Source organism: Branchiostoma lanceolatum, chromosome 2 (assembly GCF_035083965.1).
Source record: "Branchiostoma lanceolatum isolate klBraLanc5 chromosome 2, klBraLanc5.hap2, whole genome shotgun sequence".
In the NCBI taxonomy this organism is placed as follows: Eukaryota; Metazoa; Chordata; class Leptocardii; order Amphioxiformes; family Branchiostomatidae; genus Branchiostoma; species Branchiostoma lanceolatum.
Genome location: NC_089723.1, coordinates 29,972,422 through 29,998,913, shown reverse-complemented (window position 1 = coordinate 29,998,913; position 26,492 = coordinate 29,972,422). Strand labels below are relative to the sequence as shown.

The following is a 26,492-nucleotide window of genomic DNA, read 5'->3' as shown; positions in this document are numbered from 1 at the left end:
TCTAACCTTATGTATTTAGACTAGTCCAAAATTCATGGATTTTGCAATATTACATTCATATCATCTCATTTTTACAAAAACACATTCGTCTAAACATTTTCTTACATATTGAATAGTTGTATAAATTTCTAATTTTGTTTTCTGTAGATGTGTATGAAGTTTATATAAATATTTTGGACTTTAACGTTACCTGTCTGAGTACATGGACTTTTCCGGCAAAACAAAGGGACTTTGACAAGCACAGAGGGAGGAGTTCATCATAAAAAGACTAAATTCTGGCTGAAAGGTAAGGTTTTTTTCCTTCCAAGACTTGATTTTAGAACACCAGACGTTTGAAACTACTAACTAGTCGTAGTTTAAAGACATTTGCTAGAATCTACGCTTGAACATATTCGTGTTATGACTTGGAAAAATAGACAAGCGTCTGTTGCATTTCCTCGAAAAAAAATGTTGATGAAATCAACACCTGGTTATGACTCATAATGTCAATATTTCCCACCTTTAATCCAGAGTTTCTAGACTGATAGATGATTGGATTATATCGATGTCTAGAAGCTAAGATAATCATATAAGATATAATAACCACACTATCTTATCTTCCAGTTTGGACTGAAGTCATTGGGGGAAGACTTGATTAGATTATCCTGATCAAGTTTAGAGTGGAACATGGGGGCCATTCTGAGTGCTGGGTGCTGCGCAGCACAGGTAGGAACTTAAGAGTTACTTCTACTTTCTTTACAAAGTCTTCTATAGTATTATGGAGTTTTTGACAAAAATGTTTTGGAGGCTGTTCAACAATTGGTCAAATCTATCGGACTTAGCATTTGACTTTGAGTTATAACATTCATGTAACATTATATAGTATAACTTAAGTAGAGTGGACTCATTCCTCAAGCTAACCGACATCTATCGGGATCCATCCGTTGAGCTAACCTACAACTATTGCTGCGATAGATGTCGGTTAGCTTGAGGAATAAGTCCACTCCACTAGTACTTACACTATATTCATGTAACTTTGTGTTACAGTTAAGTACCGTTAACTGTAACTTTGTAACGCTGTTTCACATGTAACAAGTTAGTGACTAGAGGAATGGATCATCACATAGATTGATATTTTTTGTTTTTCTATTCCGAATGTAACTTGTAATATGGCAGCTGACGCTTCCTGCTCAGTATAACTATTATGATTAACTGTAACCTTGCTGTAACTCATGCTGGGAGAAAAACCTGATTGATAAGCATCTTACCAGGGGGCTGTTAATTCATTCACAATCTTTAGAAACTGACCAATCAGATTGCATAGAAGATCTATTGGAACCCCAGTTCTGAAATGAGATAATCTTATCACCCATTGGTTGACACACAAACAAATCAGCATCACTATAATCAGATGCATTATAAGGTCTTTAACCATTTTCACAAAGCAACTAACGTGTGACTAGAAATCATAATCATTTTATTAACATTGAGACATTATTGGGAGACCCGCGACAGATATTTGCTTGTTGGGATGGACTAAAATTTCGACGTCCGTCCAATCTGAACTTCATGACAGGAAATTGATGAAAATGTACTTTCCGAAGCTTAAAATGACAAATTTAACAACAGAAATTAACAACATGGAGAGCTTCCAAACAATGAGTGGGACAGCCCTGGTCTCACCTCTGTGAAATCCCCACTTAACCTTTCCACCTGACTAAGCCTTTATGTGCATATCACAGTACAGCTGCATAGCTTACATGTACTAGTACATGTGTATGTGTAATCTAAGCCTGTGTCCATAAGACCTCAGTTGCTAGTTTGCTAATAGTCCTGTGTAATATTTGTTACCTAAAGTTTGTGAAAATGGGGGGATTCTTTTAAGTCATGCTTGTAGACAAATTTTCAAGTACTGTGTGTACTACATTGTACATGTAAATGCAGAAATGTTCACGGTGGTTTTATGTTCGCAGTTTTCGGGGCGACCGTTTCACTGCAAACTTAAATGCATTTACAGTAATTGATGGTTAGAATTTTGGCAACATTTCACATCTTTAAGACTCAAATTCAAAACCAAATAACTGCAACTCCAAAAATGTCTCAAAACTTCAGGAAATACTTTTAGAAGAGACTTAAACTACGCACAAAAAGTTCGGAAACTTAACTTTGGTTGATCATATTTCCGTTATTTTTTTACCGATTTCAATGTATTACATATCATTTAAAAGCTTATTTGATTTCCTCTCCCATGATACCAAACTTATTGTGATCGCGAGTTCATGAAACGAGCATCAGACCTGCTAAAGTGAGTGGGTCGAAGAAATAAAGTGCCCAGATTACCTTACTATAGTCAAACATGCTATTCCGTACATATTCTTCTGTTGATATTGACTTCTGTATGAGGGTATTGTGAAAAATCAACAATAATAAACAAGACATATTCATGAAAGCTAAGTTTATTCTTTATCAAAACCAACAATCTGTGTCTTAGTAACGGGTTAGCAAGGAGTCTTAGTAACGGGTGGCCCAGCCACGCGCTATCACTACAGCACGGCACCACCTCCTCATACTCGTCACCAGTAGCGCAAAGCGATGCTGTGGGATAGCGTCCCATTCCTCCACCAGCAGGCGTCCTAGGTCAGCCAGCGTTGTTCTCTCGGTCACTCTTGCACGGACAGCTCACCAAAGCTCATTCCCATAGATGTTCGATGGGGTTCAGGTCCGGGCTCTTAGAGGGCCACTCCATCCTCTCTACACCTGCATGCATGGCGATGGTCGGCGATGATCCCTGCCCGTGTGGGCGGGCGTTATCATCTTGCAGCAAGGCATTCGGCCCCATGTTATGGAGGAAAGGGATGGCCACTGGATCAAGTATTGAATGTGTCACGATATCTTTCGGCATTGAGGGTTCCTGGTACAAGTCTTGTCTTTCCCCTGGAGGTTATGCATCCCCATACCCCAATGTTTGTTGTGAAACAATAACAAAAAATAACACCTGTGGATGACGATACCGTTGCAGGACGCAGGTGTTGATGTGGTGTAAACAATTGGATCTTCGATGTGCTAAAAAAATAACCTTGGACGTTCTGTGTGCTAGAAATAACCTTGGATGGTCTGTGTTCTAAAAATAACCTTAGAACGTGAGGAAACAATATATTGAATCATCATCCGCGCCCATACCGATAGGATGTCACAGCACGCGTATGACACCAACAGGGAATTTTGGGCACTTTTTCTCCATGACCCACTCACGTTATTAGTCCTGGTACTTGTTCCGTGGGTTTTCAATCACAATAAGTTTGGTATCATAGAACAGGGAATCACACAAGCTTTATAATGATATATAATGCATCAAAATCGGTAAAAAAACAACGGAGATATGATCAACCAAAGTTAAGTTTCCGAACTTTTTGTGCGTAGTTTAGTTCAGCCGGCAGTATTATCAGCTTCAAACTTTGTGCATAACATACTAACAGTTATATAGTAACAGCATACGTCTATAACATGGTCTAACAATTATATGTACATTGTAGTACTAGTAGATGGGTTTTCAAGTGATGAAATTGAGCTGCCTTCATATATTGTATAACTTCAGAGATTGGCAGTATTTACAAAACAAAATTTTAAATGATCTTAGAATTCAGTTTATAATATTTCAATTATTTTATTGACACCCCCAGACCTGGACCAGAACATATGATTTTTGACTATATTAATTTTTCTTAAAGTTAGATACAAAAAGTATCGCTATCAATATCTCTTAAATCAAAATGCGGTGATAAATTTTAACTACCATGTAGTAACATTTCATTGTTATGCACAACACGGTACATGTACATACTTTATAATGGCTATAAATTCAAACAACAAGAACATGCCCTTGACATTCAGTGTTTGAGACAAATTAATCATTCATGATTAAAGGTCTGGTCCATATATCATATCTCATAAGTGCTCAAAATAGACTCACTAACTGACTAAGTCACTCAGCAAAGATGTTGTACCTGATTTAACCTTCTTCCTGCTGCCTAACTCTGTAACCAATAGAGAATGTGGTGCCAAACGGCTGCTTCAGTGTGCTGAAGGTTAGATTAAAACATGTGGTTAATTAATCTATTACAATATAGTTGCATGGTTCTTTGATTTGTTTTTCAAAAAAAGGTCTACATGTATGAGTCTGCCAAATGTCAGCCCTTGAATTTTCTCACCATCTTGTTTTATGCATGTGTGTTTATTTTGGAAAACTACTGCAACTTCAAAATGCGTTTTTTAACCTTCTCCCTGCTGCCTGAATCGGTTACGAATAGGGAGTTGGGTGCCTATTCGTAACAGTGTGCTAAAGATAATAAGTTTTAGCAGGTTCATATAAGTAGATGATACAAACTTTGAAAGATATGTAACATTTAACTAATGATTAAGTCATAACATGTACTTCTAGTAACAATGTAGCAATACATATTACGATGATATCTACAGTCAAATGGACATGACTTGTAGTTGTACAAAATCTAATCCAGAAACTTTTAGACTATTTTGGAGTGGCTCAGTTGGTACATGTAGTATTATCAAATACAAAGGTCCAAATATAGTTACAGCATAAGTCTAACATCGTTTGAAAATTATAGCTTAAATAGTTAATGTATACTTTACATAAAGAAAGAGAGCACAATTTTTTCCCAAATCTATTTTAAGCACTAGCTCATGACGTCATATGATATTTTTAAGGACCAGAACTCTGATCTGGTATGAATTATTGAGCTGTCTCAAACAGTGAATGTCAAGGGTATGTTCTTGCTGTTTGAATTTATTGCCGATATAAAGTATTTACCGTGTTGTGCATAGGAATGTAATGTCGCTACATGGTCGTTTAAATTTATCACAGTGACTGCATTTTGATCTAAGAGCGCTGGTCAACAGATAGCAAAAGTTATCTTCTATCTCAGGAAAATCATGACATTGTAGTTTCGGAAGCGAAAGGATTTGTCTACTGTACATCAAAATAACTATTAATTGTTCATTCAACCAAAGAACAAAAGAACCCAACCGTTTAAAGAAGTCACCACAACTTACCCCAACTTTCCTACATTCACGGACAAACAGAACAGAAAAGAACCCACAAATTAAAGACTTTTTGTATTCCTCTGCTCCAAAAAATGAAGACAGACCCAACTTATCTCAAGTAAACTCTATTTATCATGGAAATATCATGCTCAATTCTAGGATCATATTTGTTTTTAGCAATATTGTCCATCTCTGGTATTACCAGATATGACTTGGTGACTGCAAACTTAAATCAGTAACGTCGCTGGTGTGTCCATTAACTAACATTATGTGACTACAGTGCTATCATGAACATAAGTTAAAATTATGAACACTCCATTTTCTCAAAATTAAATCCCCAAAGCCATGAACTTAAACTAAGATACTTGCAGTAATCAAATGTTGTTTGCCACCTGTGCTACCTGAAGTTTCCCCTTTCTCCCAGCATGTCTGGAATATCTGTGAAAAGGTCTATGGAATAAGATATATTACATATTTTCTTTAAGATTCCAAACTGTTGTGTTTTCAAGCCTCCATGTGCTAACCTGTGCCATGTGTTTGACTCACAGCTGGCGTGCTGTTTCGGGACAGCAGCGTGTTCGATGTGTTGTGCGTGCTGTCCCACCGTGCGCTCCTCCACCACCACCCGGATCATGTACACCTTCCTTCTGATCCTGGGCACAGCCATCTCCTGTATCATGCTGTCTAAAGCAGTGGAGGACGCGATCCAGCAATCGGTAAGCACAATTATGTATCGAAATACTGTAAAAAGGGATTATTTACAGTGGTTTTATTTTCACAGTTTTCGTGATAAGGCCAATTTTTCTTGATTTGATTGACTGTATGGATGACATCCTCTGGGCACCCCAAAACTGATGCGAGCGTGCAAATAAAAAAAAGTTTGGCAAAAAGAAAAGTTGCCTTCATCTTGAAATAATAGTAGTCAGGAAGGATGAACAAAATTTAACACACAGAGTATGGCATACTGAAATATAGATTTTTCACGTTTGTTTTCTTGGTGAACTTTCAGTGCGAACGTAAAACCACCGCAAAACTTTTTGCCCACCTATGACTGTAGCGCTAGTATTGTTTTAAATGCGAACATAAAACTGCAAATACAAACTCCTTACTGCGAAATAAAAAACATGCAAACTTAAATGCATTTTACAGTGATCTAATTTCTTATTGATATCATTGTGTTTGCTGTTGTGTATGTACATGTAGATCCCAGGGTTCAGCCAGGTCTGTGACTTCCTCAACCTGGGCCCCAACTGTAACATCAGCCAGGTGATCGGATTCCTGGCAGTGTACCGGGTGTGCTTCTCCATGGCCGTGTTCTTCTTTCTTCTCATGATCCTCATGATTAATGTGAAGACTAGTCAGGACTGTCGAGCAGGCATACACAACGGGTAGGTATTTTTTCTAGGATGTGAGCTATATCTGTGCCTTAAAGGCAAAGGTAGTCGCATAGCCTTTTTGAGGCCGAGGGGTCAGTGGTTTGTTATCCACTTAGCCTGACTAGATTGCGCTCCTAGCGGACGACCCAACTGTAACCGCCCCCTAGAATATGAGTGGGCTGGGGGTCAGTAACCTCCGCCAGCGAGAGCTTGTGTAAACACAGGCTAGTTATCCACTGTGTCTAGGGCATGGTATTGTAAGGCGGACCCCAACCCTCTCCTCCCATCACCTTTTACCTCCACAACCAAATAAAGTCAGGTACCCATTTGTACCTCTGGGTGGAGTGAGGAAAGTCGTGTAAAGTGCCTTTCCTAAGGTACAACATCTAGCCAAGAATGTAGTAATTATTGTATTCATTTGGTAGCTGTTGTGAGAAGAGTGTTGTCCTACATAAATGTGCCTTAAACTTTCAGAACTCCAAATTCCTATGATTTACCAAACTCTTTTATCTGTTCACAGATGCTGTATAAAGATTGTATACAATAAATGTCTTAATTAACAATACAATAATAATGAAAGATAGCTGTTAAGAGTTGATGTATTGTTGTCTGCGTGTCCTCAGGTTTTGGTTCTTCAAGCTGTTGATCATTGTTGGCATCTGTGTGGGAGCCTTCTACATCCCTAATGTGGAGATCTTTCAACAAGGTATGGCTAGAAATTCTTACTTTGTTACAATTCCTCAATGAGGAATTTTGTTGTGTTTTAAGTCTTCTGGAGTCAAAATTCATGAGCATGCTTGATTAACAAGATTGACAGAAAGATGATGATAATTCTGCAAATTACTTACCAAAGCCAGGACGCCTCACAAATAATTCCATACCACCTTACTATACATACAGTATAAAGTGAATTACATTTTTGGTACATCACTACATGTATATTGTATACATTGTATTGTATTTCAAAAAACATGATATGTAACCAATAGGGAATTGGGTGCTAAACAGCTACTTCAGTATGCTAAAGGTTGAATACAACAGTCAATGTAATTTGGACTCAACGCTTTAGTACTGTTATTTTTCTCCAGTGTGGATGTACATTGGGATGGTAGGAGCATTCCTGTTCATCCTGATCCAACTTATACTGCTGGTGGACTTTGCCCACTCTTGGAACTCCAACTGGTGAGGACTTACAGTTCTGTCATTATTCTAGACTTTGATTTCCCACAGTAACCATGTTTACTTGTTTGTTTGTTTGTTTTGCATAACAGGTAAATCGCCTTTAGGCATACTGTAAATGTGGCGGTGGTTTTATGTTCACCGCGAACTTAAAACCAACGCAAACAATTTTGTCCAATACTGTAGCAATATGTGACCATAGTACTGCCGTGAAATTAAAACCACGGCAAACACCCCATTTTCCCCTAAGCGCAAAATAAAAACCATGCAAACCTAAAGGCATTTACAGTAACACATCAATTTAGAACAGCAGCCTGTGTAAAGCTGTAAGTTAGGTTTGATCCACTCAAACATACCAGGATTACCCTACTCTTTTCGATAAGTGTGGTGGGATCTTAAACATGCCCGAGGTGTGGCTCTCCTCAAGCGCGGGATCCATGGCTTTTTGTCCTATGTAAGATGATGTCTCTAACCAAAGCTAGTTACTCATTTTTACCTGAAACGAGGGAGGAAATAGTTTGAATGTGCCTTTCCCAAGGGTACAACATTTGGTCCTGTTAGAATTTTGAACCCAGAACCTATGATTCTATGTCAACAGCTCTTAAACCACAAGACCACCTTGCCACCCATGTTGCTTACTGTATAAATCTATATGAAAACTATTTTGGAGTGACCATTTGTTGAATTTCCCTTTCCCAGGGTGAGCAGGGCAGGTGATGAAAGCTGCAGCTGCTGGTATGTAGGTAGGTACAGTCACCACTTCTCATGGCAGCCAGGCAGCTGCAGTATCATACATTTTTGTTTCAAATACCACGTGCATAGATTGAGCTACAACTAGAATTAACTCGCACGCTTTTTGTGTGGTAGAATTTCTTTCAGTCTAAAATCAAAAGTTACCAAGTAATATCATTTTATAATCATTTAGAAAGCCAAATATCTAAACCTGTCTGCCACTAACTGTATGTGACAGACTCCAAAAACATGCAGCATACATTTAAGCATGTATACTGCAAATGTATTTGAAATTCTTTTTGAAAAATATGTTATTTCAATGTTCAAAGATTGGGTATGTGTACAATTGTGCCTTGCTAGTATTTGTATGTCTTCACCATAACAGGTGCCTTCAACACAACATAGTACTATACAATGTGTAGTATGTACATGTAGTGCTTCTACAATGGGGTAGGCGGTCAGAAGACAGAACAAAAATTTTTGCGCTGGTTTTCAGTTCGTGGTGAAGTGATTAAAAGCACAGCGAATATTTGTGCATTATTTTACAGTATTTGGTGTTTTATTGTCTACAAGAAAATATTTAGAGGACCAAAAGATAGTCCATCTGTTCACCACTATGAATAGAACATTTTTGCCAAGTCTCTGACTTGTTTTATATATTGCTAAATGTTCCAGCCCTGATGATCTGCACCTTGTTCTTCTACGCCATCACACTGGGAGGGTTCATCGTCCTGGTGCTGTTCTTCACCAAACCTGCGGGCTGTGAGCTCAACAAATTCTTCCTGGCTCTCAACCTTATCCTCTGTATCGTCATCTCCTTTATCTCAGTGCTGCCCCCCATACAGAAAGGTAGGTAACATAGGATAGAAAGTAAGACATTACCAATTATTAAGTACCAGGTACATGTAAACTGTTATGGAAAAGCTGTGCCAATGAGATTGCTCATTTTAACAAGTTACACTCTGATTGGCTATACAATTGGCTTCCAATCATTAGAACTGTTATTGAAAAGTATTGTAAGCCAATGAGCTTTCTCCTTTTTGCAATTGGATACTCTGATTGGTTATACAGTCTGGGAGGAAGACACTACCATCCAATCATTTGAACTGTTATTTCATTGAAAAGCATTGTAAGCCAATGAATTTTCTCCTTCTCACAGATAGTCATTCTGATTGGCTATACAATTGAAGAGTGATTTTGTTAATTGAAGTGTAATTTTGTCAACTGGCCAATGAGCTTTCTCCTTCTAACAAGTGGACAATCTGATTGGTTAACACAATTAAAGTGAGACAGATTTTTCCTGGTTGCAGAGATGCAACAGAGAAGTAATTCTGATGTGTTTTTACAGTTGAAAGTTGGTCATCTTTTGATCATTTTTTTCTCTTTACAGCTTCTCCCCGATCTGGACTGCTGCAGGCTGCCATCATCTCAGCATACTGCATGTACCTGACCTACTCAGCACTGTCTAGTGAACCTGAATCCTATCACAGTAAGTATTAACCATTGTAGTCCCTGTGTTTGATGACATAGAAGAAATGGGTGGGTGGGCTGGTGCGTGAGTAAGTGAGTGACTGAGGCAGAGTGAGTGAGTGTGAGAGTAAATGAATGGGTTGGTTGGTTTATGAATGAGTGGATTAATGAATAGATTAAGAAATGAATTCATTTGATGAATAAACTTTTGGATAGAAGGAAAGCAGATACTAAATTTAAAATTGACTGTCACATAAGATTTTGTACAGTTCGTACCTTGTTGCATGCCGACAAACAGCTTCATGTTAAGTTATAGTTGTGTGTATGTGTCTACTCTTTTGCTTCACATTTAGATTTTAATAAGTGGTAGATAACAATGCTTATTTTCTAACTTGATTCATGTACCTCGTCTAATGTTGAGAATTTATTATTAAAGTTCATGTTCTGCTTTCTGTTGTTAACAACACTAAAAATGTCCTGATCAAATTGTAAAGCATCTGCTAGAACAAGTGTCAATGTTGTAATACTCTGTGCATTAACTAAAGAAATTAATAAGCCTATCGTGTTCCATTACAGCGGAGAATGTTTTCAACACCACAATGAATGCCACGGTGGCCGCGCAGGTGGCGGACGGCTGCGTCCCTTCGGAGCTGGTTCGCTCGGACAACAGGATCGTGTCCGGAGTCATCGGCATCCTCATCATGTTCGTCATGGTGGTCTACGCCAGGTATGAAGTCAATACATTACGAAAAATTTATAACAATCTTAAGTTTATTGACACAAAATTGCAACAAAACTACAGCGACTTTCGTAAAGTCTTCTCAACTATACATGCAAACAACAAACAATGGGATACAAAATTATTAAGCTACGTAGAAGTACATATTGAATAATTCAACATGTTGAGTTTAACCTATCACTTACACTTACTAGTTCTAAGATCTAAGCATTCTTTGATATATTTTAACCTATTTGTATACAGTAAGGGTTATCTCCTTCTAGAATGTATTCGAATTTATCTGTAGAATGGAATGTATCAAATTCTGTTGAGCATATACTATTAGTTTCTGTAACAATTTCACTCATTGATCATTCACTACAAATTGAAGAGGTTTTTTTTAATTCCTTAGACCTATAATCCATCCTCACACAGAAACATGTCTAATGTGATTCACAAAGTTAACATAATACAAACATGTAACTTAAACAGGTCCATACTGCCCATAACTTGACCAATGAGCTCTTGACCAACCCTAGAAGCTCCTGAATATCCTTTTGAAGCAGTGGGATTATGGAACTTACCATTTCTTGATGCAGGTGTTATGTTCCAAGTGCTAAACCTTTCACTTTGATGCAGTTAATAACGGTTGTAATTGCAAGGAAGCTACAGATGGAATATAGTGAAAGCAGGGGAGACAGACTGTACCTTGGTGCATGCATGTACATGTAAATGCTAGACTAGAGTCTACATTATGTACATTTGTACATCAACAGCTAATCATTAATTACACTTCACTGTAACTATAATTTCCTATGTCCTATTGAAAAGAAATCATAACAACAATTTTATTTCTTTGATTTAGGACATACAGTAAACCATGTGTGGTTGAAGAAGCTCAGGGGGAAACAAAGTGAAGATTGTATCAATGGACGAATGCATGTTTATTTGATCAGAAATTGTGCAATGACAGCTAAACATACATGTAGTACAAACAGCTAACCAGTATGTACTTCATTGGCTTTTCCTGTCATGAAAGCTTGACGCAGATACAAAGAATGAATTTTGTAGTTTCTAATGATATACTACTAGCTGTTTGTTCATCTTGCTGTCCACTCAAGCCTGTTTACCAGCAGCCATGGAGGTGTTGGGACGTAGGTACCCACAGTGCTTAGCTTGTGGATGTGACTCAAATCTCTCCTCTTCCTCACAAGTGTAACACTCTTCTTAACTACTGTACTCAGTACTTAATTGTGTTACCACTATCAATCATCATTTTTTCTATTGAATCACCATTTTGCCACAAAGGTGTTTTACACAATGGCACTGAAGAAGGTGAAAGTGAAATACTAGTAGTCTACATTATGTTTCTACCACACCTTAAAGTTTTGTTTGACTTTTAACTTACTGTACTGAGTACAAGTGTGCTGTCAACATCTTTGTACTGATTCACAACTATTGTATCTTCTGTGATCCTAATAGATGCGCCTTGTCTTCTGACCTCTCTCTACTACCATCATGGCCACATATTATTAAGTGCATGGTGTACATGTAGTATGCAGAATAGAAGCAAAAGATATTTGTCCAATAATCAATCAAAATAATGAAATCCCTGCATTGGTGTTCACGGGACTGTATTTACTATTAAGATAACTATTCCAGACAATTTCACTTATTTTTTCACTTCATATTGTCGTCATTATTCGAACAGTTTATAAATTTTCAATCTGGTGTGACTTGCTCTGGCTGCAACGCATTAGGGCAGAATGGATGATAAATTGCCGAGGTATCTGTACGGAAATGGCATATCAATGCAGCACTAGTCTAGCATCAATCTAGCATTAATCTAGCATCCATACAGCATCAATGCAGCATCAATGCAGCACTAGCTCAGCATCAATCTAGCACTAGTCCAGCATCAATGCAGCATCAATGCGGCACTAGCTCAGCATCAATCTAGCACTTGTCCAGCATCAATGCAGCATCAATGCAGCACCCGCTGAGCATCAATGCAGCATCAATGCAGCATCAATGCAGCACCAATGCAGCATCAATGCAGCATCAATGCAGCACTAGTTCAGCATCAATGCAGCACCAATGCAGCATCAATGCTGCACCAATCCAACATCACAAGTAGCTTAATAGTGATGAACCTCTTTCTTTCCCATCAGTCTGCGTACCTCAGCCCAGTCCGACAGGCTGGGTGTATCCACCTCCAGCGCAGATGCAGTAGAAGCTGGAGAGGGGGGATGCTGCGGGTGTTGCGGTGGTGTGGAGGAGGATGCCGGAGGTAACTATAATAATGATGATCATCTTTTTGCCTCTGTCAGTCTGTGTATGGAGGATTTGGTTTCTGTGTGTCTGGAGGTTATGTTCTTGCATTGTGTAGTTATTTGAATACATTGCTAGTAGAGTGGCAGGAAGTGAGTGGCATTATCAGACATGACAGGTCATGGGGTAAATTGAAGAGGCAACTACATGTATTAATAATAGCTAATTCATAGGGAGGTAATTGTTTTTGGTCTGTCTGTATGCATTTTCGCGTGTTGGTGTGTCTGTTTGTCTTGTTTACCATAGAATGACGGGAAGTAATCAATGGACATGTCATGTTAATCAAAACCCTATTTGCCTAATCAGTGAAGTACATGACTTGTGTACAATTAAAAAAGATATGCATGTGTAAAAGAAACTAAATATTTGACAGAGGTGTGAAATCTTTAAAGTCTTGTTTTATGATTTTTTAAATATTTCAGTCATGTACAACAGCCATGTGTTATAAGAAATCTCTCTGAACTGCCCTGCCCTTTTGTCATGAATGAAACCCTTTGTTCCAGATGATGATGGGAAGAAGATGATTGACAATGAGCAGGACGGGGTGGTGTACTCCTACTCCTTCTTCCACTTTGTGTTCCTCCTGGCCTCACTCTACATCATGATGACACTTACCAACTGGTACAAGTAAGTCACCACACAACTATTTATTGATAATAGTTTTATGTGTTTTCAATCCATTAAAGTTTCGCGCTTGTGTTTCAGGTCAAGCATATAACACTGCAGGGCTCCAAATTCATTTTTGGGACTAGTTGCACTGGTGCACCTACCCTAAAAAATAAGGTGCACAGAAAATATTTTGGGTGCACAACTTGTACATAAACTTTAGTTTTGCACTTGTGTTTCAGGTCAAGCACATAACACCACAGGGCTTAAAATTCATTTTTGGGACTAGTTGCACTCATGTGCACCTAACCTAGAAATTTAGGTGCACAGGAAATGCTTTTGGTGCACAATGTAAACTCGAGTAGAATGTCAGCAAATCAAAATTACAAACCCTACTACCTATTCAGAACTGGAATGTGAAATTTTATTAATTTCAAAAGCTGTTACTGTAACTGTACAGTATTATTTCCTTTTCACTTGAATGTCGAAAATCCTTATTCTGTATACTAGTAGTATATTAAACTTTGTGAATATAAGACATCCAGGTCAGGAAAAGAGAAATAAAATTAAATCTCTACTACTGGATTTATTTAGATCTAATACTGACATTAATTTTGTATTGGTGTACGATTACTTTTAGGGTAATAGGTAACCCTACACAAATCGATAGTGCACCAGTGCACCCACATTTAAAAATTAGGTGCATAGATCCAGTTTTGCACACAGTATTTAGAGCCCTGTCGTCACCATAGGTTTTGAGACATTTTCATCACCTAACACAGTAACATTGATCTCCCATTGTGGTAGTATGATTTTATGTTGTCACATGTAAGCTATTGTCATGTCACACATTAGATCATACGAACCATGCGTCATTTCACCCGAATGTCACAAATGTTCATGTCGAGTGTTTTTCCCCCACTCAAGCCCAAAGTCCGTGCAGGACGTACTTGCGTTCGGAGCGACCTGGGCATCTGTGTGGGTGAAGGTGTCCTCCAGTTGGATTTGCTTCATACTGTACCTGTGGACACTCATAGCACCCTTGTGTTGTACCGACCGAGAGTTCCCCCAGTAACACAACCAGTTGTCATTCATGTAGGAATTAGGCAAGTGACAGTGGTTGGTCGGCACTAATTAAATTAAATCCTGTCAACACAGTTCTGGCAGGAAGGGCAAAAATTTGTAAATTTGGCAGTCGTTGATGATACAAATTACCAAACCTCAAAGAAATATTCAGAAAAGTAAAAACAACTTGAGGTTTTGCAGTCATTGATAATACAAATCACCAATCCTTAACAATTTAGGAAACATTGAAATAAGAGGTTTTGATTATCAATTTTGTTTTGTGTGATTGTCATTCCAAACCAGAATTTTGTTCACAGATGCATGAAGTGATATCATTGGTCTCTGTTTATTGTTTGCAAATTTCCCAATAGATTTTGTTGGAAAATTGGAGATTGACAAAAATTGTGCGTGGATGCATGTCTTAGTTTATTGTTGTTAACATGATGCAATTAGATTGAGTGGAGAATGGTGGTGATGCTTGCATAGCTGGTGACCTCACAATTACCCTTCTGATCTGTAGTCACCATGATGCTACATGACTTGTATACTTCTGACGGCATCTGGCATTGGTATCAATACTATCATCTGAGTGTGTGTTCTGACCACGGTTATTTCTTTGCAGCCATTTGTTTGTATGCTTCTTGTCTTCATAACACCTTTTATCATTGGAAACGACACAAAAGCTTGCAGTGTATTTGTTCCTTTCCTGCAGTTTATCATAACATAACAAAAACGTTTGATATGTTTCCTATTTGATTTTTTTTCCGTGTGATCTCTCTGAAACCTTTGTTTTATTTCAATGTTGGTTTAATAATGGCAGATTGTTGGATTGCTGCTTAAAGACAAAATAAAGCACACAATGAACTTGTACATCCCTAGTAAAACAACATCAAGCAGATACAACCTGCCTTGGTTCAACAGAAACCTAAGAAGGCATTGTCGTAAGAAACAACGTCTTTACAACAAAGCTAAGAGAACAGGGCGAGAGGAAGACATGAACAAATACAAGAGAGTTAAGAAGGGTGTACAGAAAAGCATAAGAGCAGCACATTCAAAATATGTGGCAGACATACTGGGGGAAGCCATAATAGACAAACCCAAAACATTCTGGTCATACATAAAAGGCCTAAGAAGAGACCTTGTCGGCGTAGCCCCTCTAAAGATGGGGAATTCCATTATCAGTGATAGCGAGAAAAAAGCAGAGGCACTCAGTTCACAGTTTAAAAGTGTGTTCACAGAAGAAGACACAACAAACATGCCAACTCTCGGACAGCCCTGTACCCCTCCCATGGAACACATAGTGATTTCCCCTAATGGTGTCGAAAAAATGCTCCAAGGTCTTAATCCATCTAAAGCATCTGGTCCAGACCAAATACCTCCTTGGTTCCTCAAAATGACAGCCACCGAAATAGCACCTGTGTTAACCAATATTTTCCAACACTCGTTAGACACAGGAGAAATTCCCAAAGACTGGAGGGATGCAAATATATGTGCCATTTTTAAAAAGGGAGATAGAGCTGTCCCCGGCAACTACCGACCTGTATCACTGACCTGTATATCCTGCAAACTACTTGAACACATTATCCATAGTCATGTCATGAAACACTTAGAAAGTTTCAACATATTGACTGACTACCAAGAACATGGATTCAGAGCAAAGCGATCCACAGAAACACAGCTTATATTGACAGCTCACGACATAGCTGGCGCACTGAACAGTAAAAAACAGGTAGATCTAGCAATTCTTGATTTTACTAAAGCTTTCGATAAAGTCCCACATAGCAGACTCATCACAAAACTAGAGCACTACGGAATTCAAGGCACCACACTAAATTGGTTGAAGGCTTTCTTGACCAATAGGGAACAGACGGTAGTGGTAGAAGGCAAGGCCTCAGCTCCAGTTAGAGTTGCGTCAGGCGTACCACAGGGAACCGTTCTGGGACCGTTACTCTTCCTCCTGTACATAAATGACTTACCAGACCAGCTTGATTCAAATGTTAGGTTATTTGCCGATGACTGCCTGTTATATATAGAGTTGTCCACACAGAGTGATTCACAGCTTTTGCAAGAAGATTTGAACACACTCGAAGAATGGCAAAGCAGATGGCTAATGCAGTTTAATCCGGAAAAATGTTACATCATGCATATAACAAACAAACGAAACCCAATTGTAACCACCTACCAGTTCTGTGGACAGGCTCTAGCAACAGCAAAGAGCCACCCGTACCTAGGCCTTACATTAACAAGGGGGCTAAAGTGGAACACCCATATCAACAAAGTAACAACTAAGGCTAAACAGACATTGGGAGTGATCAAACGTAATTTGTGGGCATGCCCAGCAAAGGTAAAATCACTTGCATACACGTCTCTAGTAAGACCAAACCTTATCTATGTTTTGATTGAAATTATGTTATTGAATGGATAAAGTTTTCTTTTGTATATGACACTTGTTACTGGACGGAGAAAGTTTTTGTTTTATATGACACTGTTTTTTGTATGACAAGTAATTACTGACGTCAATTTGTATATGACACTTATTTATGTTACTGAACTACTGACTGTGTTGTTTATGTTGTTGGATGGAAAATGAATAAAAAAAATTAAAAAAAAAAAAAAAAAAAAAAAGACCAAACCTTGAATATGCTGCAACAGTTTGGGATCCATACACAAAGAAGGATATAGATAAACTGGAGAGGGTGCAGAACCAAGCTGCCAGATTCTGCACGAACAACTATGAAAGGGGCGCTAGTGTAACAAAAATGAAAGCAGACCTGCAATGGATGTCACTTGAGGACAGGAGAACAATGTCCAGACTTTACATGATGTACAAGATGACTAATAAACTTGTGGACGTACCGACTGATAAGTATCTAATGCCAGCTCAGAAGAGGACCAGAAATAGTCATGCTTTTAAGTACCAGAGTTATCAGCCAAGGATTGATGTGTTCAAAAATTCGTATTTCCCGAGAACCATAGTAGAATGGAACTCGTTGTCATCAAGTACTGTAGGAGCTTCCTCACTAAGTAGCTTTAAAGAACGGTTGCAGTCAGATATGCAAAGACTAGGTGTAACAGACAGTTCGGTGTAATATGACCAGCTGCTGCCGCGCCGCGTGCCTGCGAAGCTGGTGTGTTACGCCTAATGGCGGTTATACCGGCTATATAGATACAGATACAGACAGATACAGATATTGTGCAGGTGTCTATTTCCTATCTTGTGATGATTGTGTACTGTACACTGCTACAGATATGCAGCAATATTCTCTGTTTTGGGAGCACCTCAGGTGCCAGCCTCATAGTATTATGATCCCTTTTCTCCATATACATGTGTTATCATGGTGGTAGAGGCTTGCACTGTGTTGAGTTTCTATCTCAAATGCTTTGTGTAAGTCCCAGGTCCTGCACAGTAGTTTCTTTCACTATTATAATTTTCCTTGTAGCCACCCTCATGACAACTCCTTTCCCCCAGAAATCATGGCCAAGATGTTCTCAATACTGGGTGGGATTTGGACAATGCCATTTGGTAGAAAGTTGGTCTGGAATATGTACCAGAGAACTAAGCCATGTGAAACTGTGTAGCATTGTTGTACAGGGTATTTCAGACGATTTTTTAGCGTCAACTACATTGTATATATGGTACCATTCAAAGTCCACCGCTTGGGATCAGGACAATTCTGCCCTTTACCAACTCGGCCCAGTCGATCTGGCCCAACACCCTGGTCAACTCGGCCTCGGCCTGGTAAACAACCTGGTCAACTCGGCCCAACACCCTGGTCAACTCGGCCCAACGCCCTGGTCAACTCGGCCCAACACCCTGGTCAGCTTGGCCCAACACCCTCAGCCTCAGTAAACACCCTGGTCAACTCAGCCCAACACCTTGGTCAACTCGGCCCAACACCCTGGTCAACTCGGCCAGGGTTAGGGTGTTGGACCGAGTTGGCAGGGCGGAATCGTCTGACAACCTCACCATTTTTGGTGCTTCGATGCCGCACGTAGTCAACAGAAATTGTGTCTAAAGTACCCTGCATGGCAATACTGCACTGTTTCGCATGGCCAGTCCTCTGGTACACATTCTTGACCAACACTCTACCAAATGGTGTTTTCCGAATCCTGCCCAGTGTTGACAACACCTCAGTACTGTGCTATGTCGTAATCACGTGCCCAGTGAAAGGAGTTTGATGAGGGTGCTAGCAGCACACTTGTTTTCGCACATCTGTGCTATGGTGTTGGTGTTCGCTGTGTAGTTGCCATAATATCTTCTTTTTTTTTCTGCCTTCTCTCCACTCTTTAGTCCGGGCAGAGCAAGCATTCTAAACTTTGGTTTCTCCTGGGCATCGGTGTGGGTGCGGCTGTCCTCCTGTTGGGCATGTATGGTGGTGTATGTGTGGACTCTGGTCGCACCGATATGTCTGCCAAACAGGGAGTTCCAATAGCAACATTGTTAGAGTTTCTTACACCTTGTGGAAAAGTGTGTTCTCTCTTACGGCACGTAGCCTGGTTTCCGAACCTATTATAGCTGCTGAGTCTCTTCGTCCTTTTACGCAAATTTGTATAACTATAAGAGAACAAAGAGACTCTAAGACTCATATAATACATTTGAATACCAGGTTATACAGCCCGGTCACATTCGTCGTAGATCGTTGTATGATTTTGATGTAGAATTTTCAAGCAGGCTGTGAGAGAACCAAATGCTGTCAATGATCTAAAACAGCCTTTTTGGTAACAAGACAGCTGAATTTTTGTACAACACATACACTGGTATGTAAAGAATGCTCTCAGTTTGCGATCATATGATGATCGTACAATGAATGTGACCAGGCGCTAAGAGACAATTCAGTGGCCAATGGGTAAGGATGAAGGATTCGGTAAATAATCTTTTCAGATTTCATGTTTTTAACAGACATTTGGAAATCAATAGGCAATACTAGTGAAAAGCAAAGTCATTTGATACTAGTTGTTTTCATGTGATGTCACAGTTTCCATGCTGGTTGATTGAACCTTGAGGAGTCAAACCTATGAATTTGCATGACTTTTGTGTATAATGTCATCATCACAATTGTGAATTCAAATTTGGTTGACAACTTACAGGTTTAAGCATCCAGTATGGCAGACAATAATCATGTTTGTGCAAACAGCCTTTGGCAAACCATCAGTACGGACATATGACTGTTAAGTACTGACAGTTATAAGTAAGGAAAATTGAATTGACAGTAATTGAACAGAATCTGACAGTAAATGCCAGTAATTGCCTGTAGAATTTCAGTTAATGCCAGTAGAATTTCAGTACTGTAGAATGATACAGCACTGACAGTAAAAGAACAGAAAAAGGAAGCTTGTGATAGTAAGACACCCAAAGCTGACTTGCTGAAAAGTCACTGAAGTTGTTATCCATGATGTAAGTAATTGTTCGGTACCTGACAGAGTAATATTTCAGTACTGCTGGTTTGCCATGGGAGTCTTTAGAGAAAACAAATTGAAACATATTTTCATGAAGTATGTTCTGTGGATCATCATGACTAGTCATCATCCCTCACCCATGGATGTAAAATGTTGTATGTCAATTTGTACCAAAGAAACTTGTATATTTACATCTTCTATTTTTTCAACTCATGTGCATCATCAGCTAACCTTCATAGGAAAATGCCTTTTTTTAATGTTCAGGAATGATAACGAGAAACCTCAATCCTTGAAAGCACACTTGCCATGTTGTAGTTTTAGCTTGCTTCACTCCAGTCTTTGTGAACTTGATGGTTTATCAATATTAGGTGAAGAATGTTCAATCATACTTTATGCAGTTTCCAAGTTCAATGATACAGAATCTGATGTGGCTTGTAAACTGCCTCTTGATTACTTCACTTAAAACAAATTACACACTTTTGATTATTAGAAACAATAAAGTGGATTTTGATTGAAAAGTATATCATTTATAAAGCCATACTTTATTTGATGACCACTCTATGGGAGTATATGAATGTCCCATTTTATGATTTATTATATTCTGGAATACAGCATTTTTACTACCAGAAAAAAACATGTAAAGAAGTAACAGTAAAACATTTATGTAAGTTATCATACACGGACATGTATATTGTACCAGACTAATACAAAACAAAACTGTACCATAATTAGTTGTACATCTACTGAAATGAAAGTAACAAATATGTATTTTCTGTAAATGCGTTTAAATTTGCTGGGATTTAACTTCATGTGATGTGATAAGATTACAATGCATGAGTTTTGCATGGTTCGATTCAAAAGCTGCTGAACATACTATTTACAATAGAATCAAAACTGTAATTTAAGAAAATAAATTTGACTGCTCTAAAATTAGTGCAGTTATTGCTTTTAGCATGTAACAATCAATAAAAAACAAAAATTGCATAATACAATTTAATTTTAATCTGAGTGTATTTACAAAGATTTAGTATTGCTTAACAATATGGTATGATACACAATGTATGTAGTGTTATTATTATAATTATTATGTGTACAATGTAATGTAATATAATTATGCACGTCATCTGCTAACCTGGATGTATTTTACTGTTCTGATAATATGATATTGTACATATATGAAAGGTGATCTTTTTACCATTTAGGAGCTGAAACAATTTCATGCAGAAAATGTTAACAATTATGCATCTGACCAACTACTGTCTAGTGTTTGACAATGTACGATTGCCAGAGAAAATTATGAAGAATTAAGGTGAACTGTGAATTGATTGTTGAATGTAAGTTCTGTGTGTATGTGCAATGAAAAATGAAATGTCAATAACAATTTTTTTCCAACTGATAATCAAGGCTGCATGTTTGCAATAGAAGCAGATATTAAACTGTAATCATGTATCATCTTGTCATTGTCTTTTTTTGTATGATTGGTCAATAAAGGGTTGACCCGATTGGTCAATAATGGGGTGTCCAGACCGGAAGTGGTGGCATAATGATTGGCTCCTATAACCACAAAATAAACCACTGAGCGTAGCGAGGTGGTTTTGAGGTAATGGTCTGTGTATGGTTGTTAACATCTGGACTGATCATTAAAATCTAAACTACTAGTATTATAGCTGTTGGCTGACCAATAGTTTTATGGCCTCGTTGTCAATGTCAAATGCTGACTCCTGATTGGCCAATCACTTCTCCATCCTTTAAGCTTGAAATCCACGTATCCACATAACAGACTGCACTTGGGCATAGGACACTTTTTGCCTATAGGGTATGGGTCTATTGATGTCCCTCTGTGGCAAAAAAGCCTCACCCCCTAAGGCGTTGCCAAAACACTGCGCAGCTTTGCAGTTGACTTAACTCACGGGAATCAACACAACAACATGACCTCATTGCAGTAAATCCTAAAACTATTTTCGTGGACAACTTTCAATGAAAAAATCCACCGTCGGAAGCTTAGATTGAAAATGTTACTTGCCTAGTATTTGAATGGCGGTTTCCACATAACCATGCCGCTCATCACAGCTTTAAAATCATCCCCCACATTTTATCATGGACGTATGCTGGATGGAGAGGGGATGGTGTAACGCATGTGACTGTGACCTTTGACATTCTTTATGACTCATTAGTCATACTGTATGTCAAATGGTAGGTTATATGATTAGCTCTGGCATATGTAAAGCAGTCAGCGGTTTGGTAATAACGGCAAAATCACATGAAATTTTTCTCGTGGGATTTGAACACCGCCATTTCGGATGCGCCCCCGAAACTTGTCTGCTCGGAGTCACTTGACATGGGCCATGGGTTGAGCTGGCAGTCCGAGGTGGAGGTGGAGCTTGTGAACCCAGAGTTGGCGCTCCCAGAGGCCACACGCCACGGGGAATCGCGCCTGGACTGCCGAGACCCGTTCCCGACATGTGTGGCGTGGGTGTTCTTATTCTTGGACGTGTTCCTACGGAAGGCGGCCTCGCAGCGGCGAAGCATCGAACGATTCAGCACAAAGGCCAGAGCCACAAGGAAAGCCTGAGACGCGCTCAGCACTGTGAAGATGTAATCTAGAACCAGGCTCCTCACAAAGGACACCGCAAATCCCAACCCCCACGTGAACCCCAACAGGACGGTGATGCGGACATACACCCACAGGAGACTGCGGCTCTTGTCACGCCGTATCTTGGACACTGCTTTGGTCGCCTTCTGGAGAGACACCACAGTGAGGACCATAAAGATCGCGTTCGTGACCAGAACCAGTGCGACGGGGCCACCGAAGACCACCAGGAGAGCGTACGGCTCGCCTATCCAGCAAGCCTGCCCGCCGTAACCAACACTGACGGTGGTGATACACGGGCAGAAATCCACGAAGGCGGTCACTCCGACAACAACGGCAGGCAACAACCACGTGTACAGAATGTACAGGCGGTAGGAGTTGAACCTACCTTCGGAAATGCCGCGAGAGAAGGTGTTGTGGAGGTCGAACGCGAGAGCGCTCATGGTCAGAAAGGCAGCGAGGAAAAGATAGTGACCGAGAACGGCGACGAAGTAACAGAACGCCGTGGAAACCTGCGCGACCACCCTGCCCAGAAAGACGGACTGGGCTGCAGTAAGCGTGATGACGAGCTGCATCTTCAGACGGCCCGGGATGGAATGATATTCCCGGGTCACTACGCAGAGAGCAAGGTAAACTATGCCGCCCACAGCGGACAGCGCTGTCAGAGCAATGTTCAAGATACCATTCACGTTGTCCTCCGAGTGATGTGCCTCTGTAGTGGGGTAGGCTTCAGGGGCTGGCTTCTCACAGTCGGTGCAGTTGTCTACCGTGGAGTTCGAGCTGCTAAACTCTTCGCAGGGTGCCCCATCTATGCTTATGCCTACCACCGAAATGCCTCCGCCTGAGAGGACCTGTCCGTCCACGCAGATCTCGCCAGTTGGCGCCTGCGTCGGACTGGCGATGATTTCCCGACACTTGCGGCTGAGGCGGTCGTAGGTGCTCCCCGGCGGACACTTCCTGGAGGAGTCGGTGTTGATCGGGTTGAAGTTGAAGAGGATGGTGAGGGAGAGGAGGTGGAGTTGAGAAGCGCCCCCACACGACCGACATGACGTCATGCCGCAGCTCAGCAGTTCCAGCTCCTGCGGATGGACGCCATCGCACTGGGCACAGTACACGTTTCTGCGGCAACGAGAACGTTCCCATGTAACGTCAACCCTCATAAATCCGACGGGTATCGTAAAACCGGCATCTCACCGAGCTGTGCCCAATTGCGCCATATTGCGAGATACATTCGCAAAGTGGTTTAAAACGGCATCAACATTTGTCGCCTTAGATTGCTATTTTTTAGAATTCGCAAATGGCAAAATGGCAAAATGGCAAAACGGCGCACAATGGCGCACAATGGCGCAAAGCATTCCGTAAAATTTGTTCGTAGAGAGAAAATTGGCAGAAATTCGCAAAGTTGCCGCAATGACTTGGCGTACTTAGGCGCAGCCGAGTGAGATACCCGCTTCAGTCCGCTACATTAAAAGATGAAAAACGATATTAACGAGACCTTCTCCTGTAATGAGGCATATATATATATGTATCGACATCTGAGGTGTGCATACCCTGGGAATTACTGATGCTGCATTAGTAGATCCCTTTTTATTCAAGTCACCGTTATCCTTCTTTATTGGCCTTGAATTAGATGAGATGACCTTAGATACCCGGCAGAATTATCATCGCACTAATATTTACCAAACATACAAAATCCAAAAACACCACCAAAGTGAGCGTGTAACGTTAGACATACCATAAGCATTTTCAGAAAGTGCTGAAGCCTTTTAAAATAAAACCTCACCTGTATATGCCCGTATCCCCACTGACATACGCCGCGTGTCCCGCGCACAGTTCCGCAAAGCAACGGCCCCCTTGGTCCCCCTGGTAGTTAGTTTTTCTGGGCACGCACTCTCTTGTCTTCACCAGAGGCCTGAAGTACGCGCGCCCCCTACCGGACTGGATGGCTGCAATGGTGGCGTTGAGTTTAGCCTCTTCCGACCCGACAAGCTCAAGATTACCACTTATCCCTAGCGTCCAAAATGTGACGTTGTGCGCGCCGTTACACGCGGCGCAGTAGACGTTCCTGAAGGCGACGTCGGACGCGACGTCGCTGACCGGGTTGTAGAAGATGACGTCGTTGACGTCCGTGTAGTCTATGTCGGTGTGTAGGCAACCCTCGCGCGCGACGTCGTCGGGCCACGCCTCGGGACAACTGGCGACCATCCAGACGTAACTGTCCGTCCCGCCGTTCCAGAGACATTCGTAGGGTGCAGTGTCATTTGGTACCGCACGGGGCGCTGTGTCGTTCGAACGGACCCCGTCCGCAGCAGAGCAGTGGTCCGAGCAGCAAGAGTTGTTCCCGACGCATGACTCGGCGCAGTCACAGAAAGTCTCGGCCGCCCCTGATAAGATATCTTCCCCGCAACGCCACGTGCACGAGTCGGCCATGACGACGGGCCTGTTGGCGGTCTCTATGTCTGAAACACGACGAAACAAATATCTCTGTGCATTGAAAGGAAATACAAATTCTTCAAGGTTGTAAACTACACAAAACGTGGTAATGTCTATCATACTATACTATACTAAATAATCAACTACATTTCATTCTTTAGGATTCAGATTCAGATAACGGTCTGGTCACGTAAATGTCGTACGATTTTGATGCCGTACGATTTTAAAGCAGGCGCAGTGACGGAACCAACTAGTCTCTACCAGGCGGCTCCAGACGTGGCTGGAAAGAGTAGAAATCGGCCAAATAGAGGAGTTGGCCAGCCGATAGATACAGTTTGCCCCGTCTAGAGCCTGGTAGGGGCTAAGAACCAACCGCTGTCAAAGATCTAAATCAAACAGCCTTTACGGTACAGTAAGAAGACGACTCAATTACGTACTACACGTGCGCGACTGACCCAAGAATACCTCCAGTGTGCGATCGTAAGATGGTCGTACGATATGTGACCAGACGCTAGGTCTGAAGACAACGAATAGTCATGTCATCTTACCATCGATGGCCAAAGAGCCTCCACAGAATGTATCCACATCCTTGCAGCAGTCGTCGAAGAGTCGACACTTCGGGTCACACTGACACATGGTGCCGGGGCTCCAGGTGCCGCACCTGTCGCTACAGGTGTCGTTCGGGTGACAGGTGGGAGGTGTGGGGACGTACAGCAGGGGCGGCGGCGTGGTGGCGGCGTGGACGGGCGGTGGGCCGATCGGTGGGGGGCCGAGGTTGTCGGGTCGCGGGCCTGCCACGGGCAGAGCAGAACAGAACAGAACGAAAGTGTCAATAATATCTTGTTGGGAATATATTGCATGCACCCCGACGTTGTGCCCTTGGGAAAGGCACTTGACACAAATTTCCTCACTTCACTCAGGTGTAAATGAATACCTAGCTTTGTCTAGGGACGTCCCTAGGATAGGACGTTATATGGAGGTTCCGTGATTGAGGAGAGTCACACCCTGAGCACATAAAAGATCCCACTAACGTAACGTCCGGGCCAGCAATTAGAAAAAAACAATAACTTGAAAAAGAAAACAGCCGGGAAGAGTCTGCATCGGAGACTACACTTTGCTAGCCAACTTTGTTAGCCCGGGTACCTCCGTAGTGGCCGCTGGCTCAATCTTTTCGCTTGCTAAACCGCGGTTGCGCAAAAAAACAGTTTCTCAAGCAACTGGGTATGATTTTGGAAACGGGCCGAAACTGACCGTTTCCGTAATTCCAAAATCATATCCATGCCAGTTGCGTGAGTAACTGATTTTTTTGCGTATCGTCTTAGCTGGATCAAGGAGCCTATATAATGTCCTTGGCTGGATGTCCAACCTTCATCGACGAATCCGTGGTTAGCAAGGGAAAAGTTTGAGCCAGCGGTTACTACGGAGGACATGGAGGATGGAAAAAGGCTAACACTTTGTATAATGCTAGACTTATGTGCAGAGGTGTTTTTTTCGTAGTTTTGAAAGTCGGAAGCCGCATTGGAAATGCACACATCTCTCCGTACGTTATGTACAT

The 26,492-nt window shown here is 40.9% G+C and overlaps 2 protein-coding genes across 4 annotated transcripts; one reads left to right on the top strand and one right to left on the bottom strand.

Annotated features, from left to right (window-relative positions):
• Positions 1–157: 157 nt before the first annotated feature.
• On the top strand, positions 158–21,363 carry LOC136428510 (serine incorporator 1-like). 3 transcript variants are annotated; one of them, XM_066418084.1, is made up of 14 exons: positions 158–286; positions 604–705; positions 5,589–5,756; positions 6,244–6,428; positions 7,040–7,122; positions 7,505–7,598; positions 8,295–8,338; positions 9,003–9,176; positions 9,718–9,816; positions 10,374–10,524; positions 12,687–12,805; positions 13,350–13,473; positions 14,380–14,558; positions 18,809–18,958. In XM_066418084.1, exons 2-13 carry the CDS (start codon positions 667–669, stop codon positions 14,525–14,527), a joined length of 1,428 nt encoding a protein of 475 aa, XP_066274181.1. In that variant the 5' UTR covers positions 158–286; positions 604–666; the 3' UTR covers positions 14,528–14,558; positions 18,809–18,958. The 3 variants fall into 3 exon arrangements, with proteins under 3 accessions (XP_066274181.1, XP_066274182.1, XP_066274180.1); XM_066418085.1 differs by lacking the exon at positions 14,380–14,558 and having other exon boundaries at positions 18,809–21,363; XM_066418083.1 differs by lacking the exon at positions 18,809–18,958 and having other exon boundaries at positions 14,380–15,387.
• Positions 20,438–26,367, bottom strand: LOC136426968 (uncharacterized). The gene is made up of 4 exons (XM_066415687.1): positions 26,304–26,367; positions 25,486–25,728; positions 24,288–24,963; positions 20,438–23,623 (listed from the first exon to the last, which is right to left on the bottom strand). Exons 1-4 carry the CDS (start codon positions 26,365–26,367, stop codon positions 22,171–22,173), a joined length of 2,436 nt encoding a protein of 811 aa, XP_066271784.1. The 3' UTR covers positions 20,438–22,170.
• Between the last annotated feature and the right edge of the window lie 125 nt (positions 26,368–26,492).

Coding starts and splice junctions, on each gene's coding strand:
- LOC136428510 (XM_066418084.1), top strand. CDS start 667: ATGGGGGCCATTCTGAGTGCTGGGTGCTGCGCAGCACAG. Junction 5,757..6,243: donor AGGACGCGATCCAGCAATCG/GTAAGCACAATT, acceptor ATGTACATGTAG/ATCCCAGGGTTCAGCCAGGT. Junction 7,123..7,504: donor TGTGGAGATCTTTCAACAAG/GTATGGCTAGAA, acceptor ATTTTTCTCCAG/TGTGGATGTACATTGGGATG.
- LOC136426968 (XM_066415687.1), bottom strand. CDS start 26,367: ATGTCCTCCGTAGTAACCGCTGGCTCAAACTTTTCCCTTGCTAACCAC. Junction 24,964..25,485: donor AGGCTCTTTGGCCATCGATG/GTAAGATGACAT, acceptor GTCGTGTTTCAG/ACATAGAGACCGCCAACAGG. Junction 23,624..24,287: donor GGGGATACGGGCATATACAG/GTGAGGTTTTAT, acceptor TCGTTGCCGCAG/AAACGTGTACTGTGCCCAGT.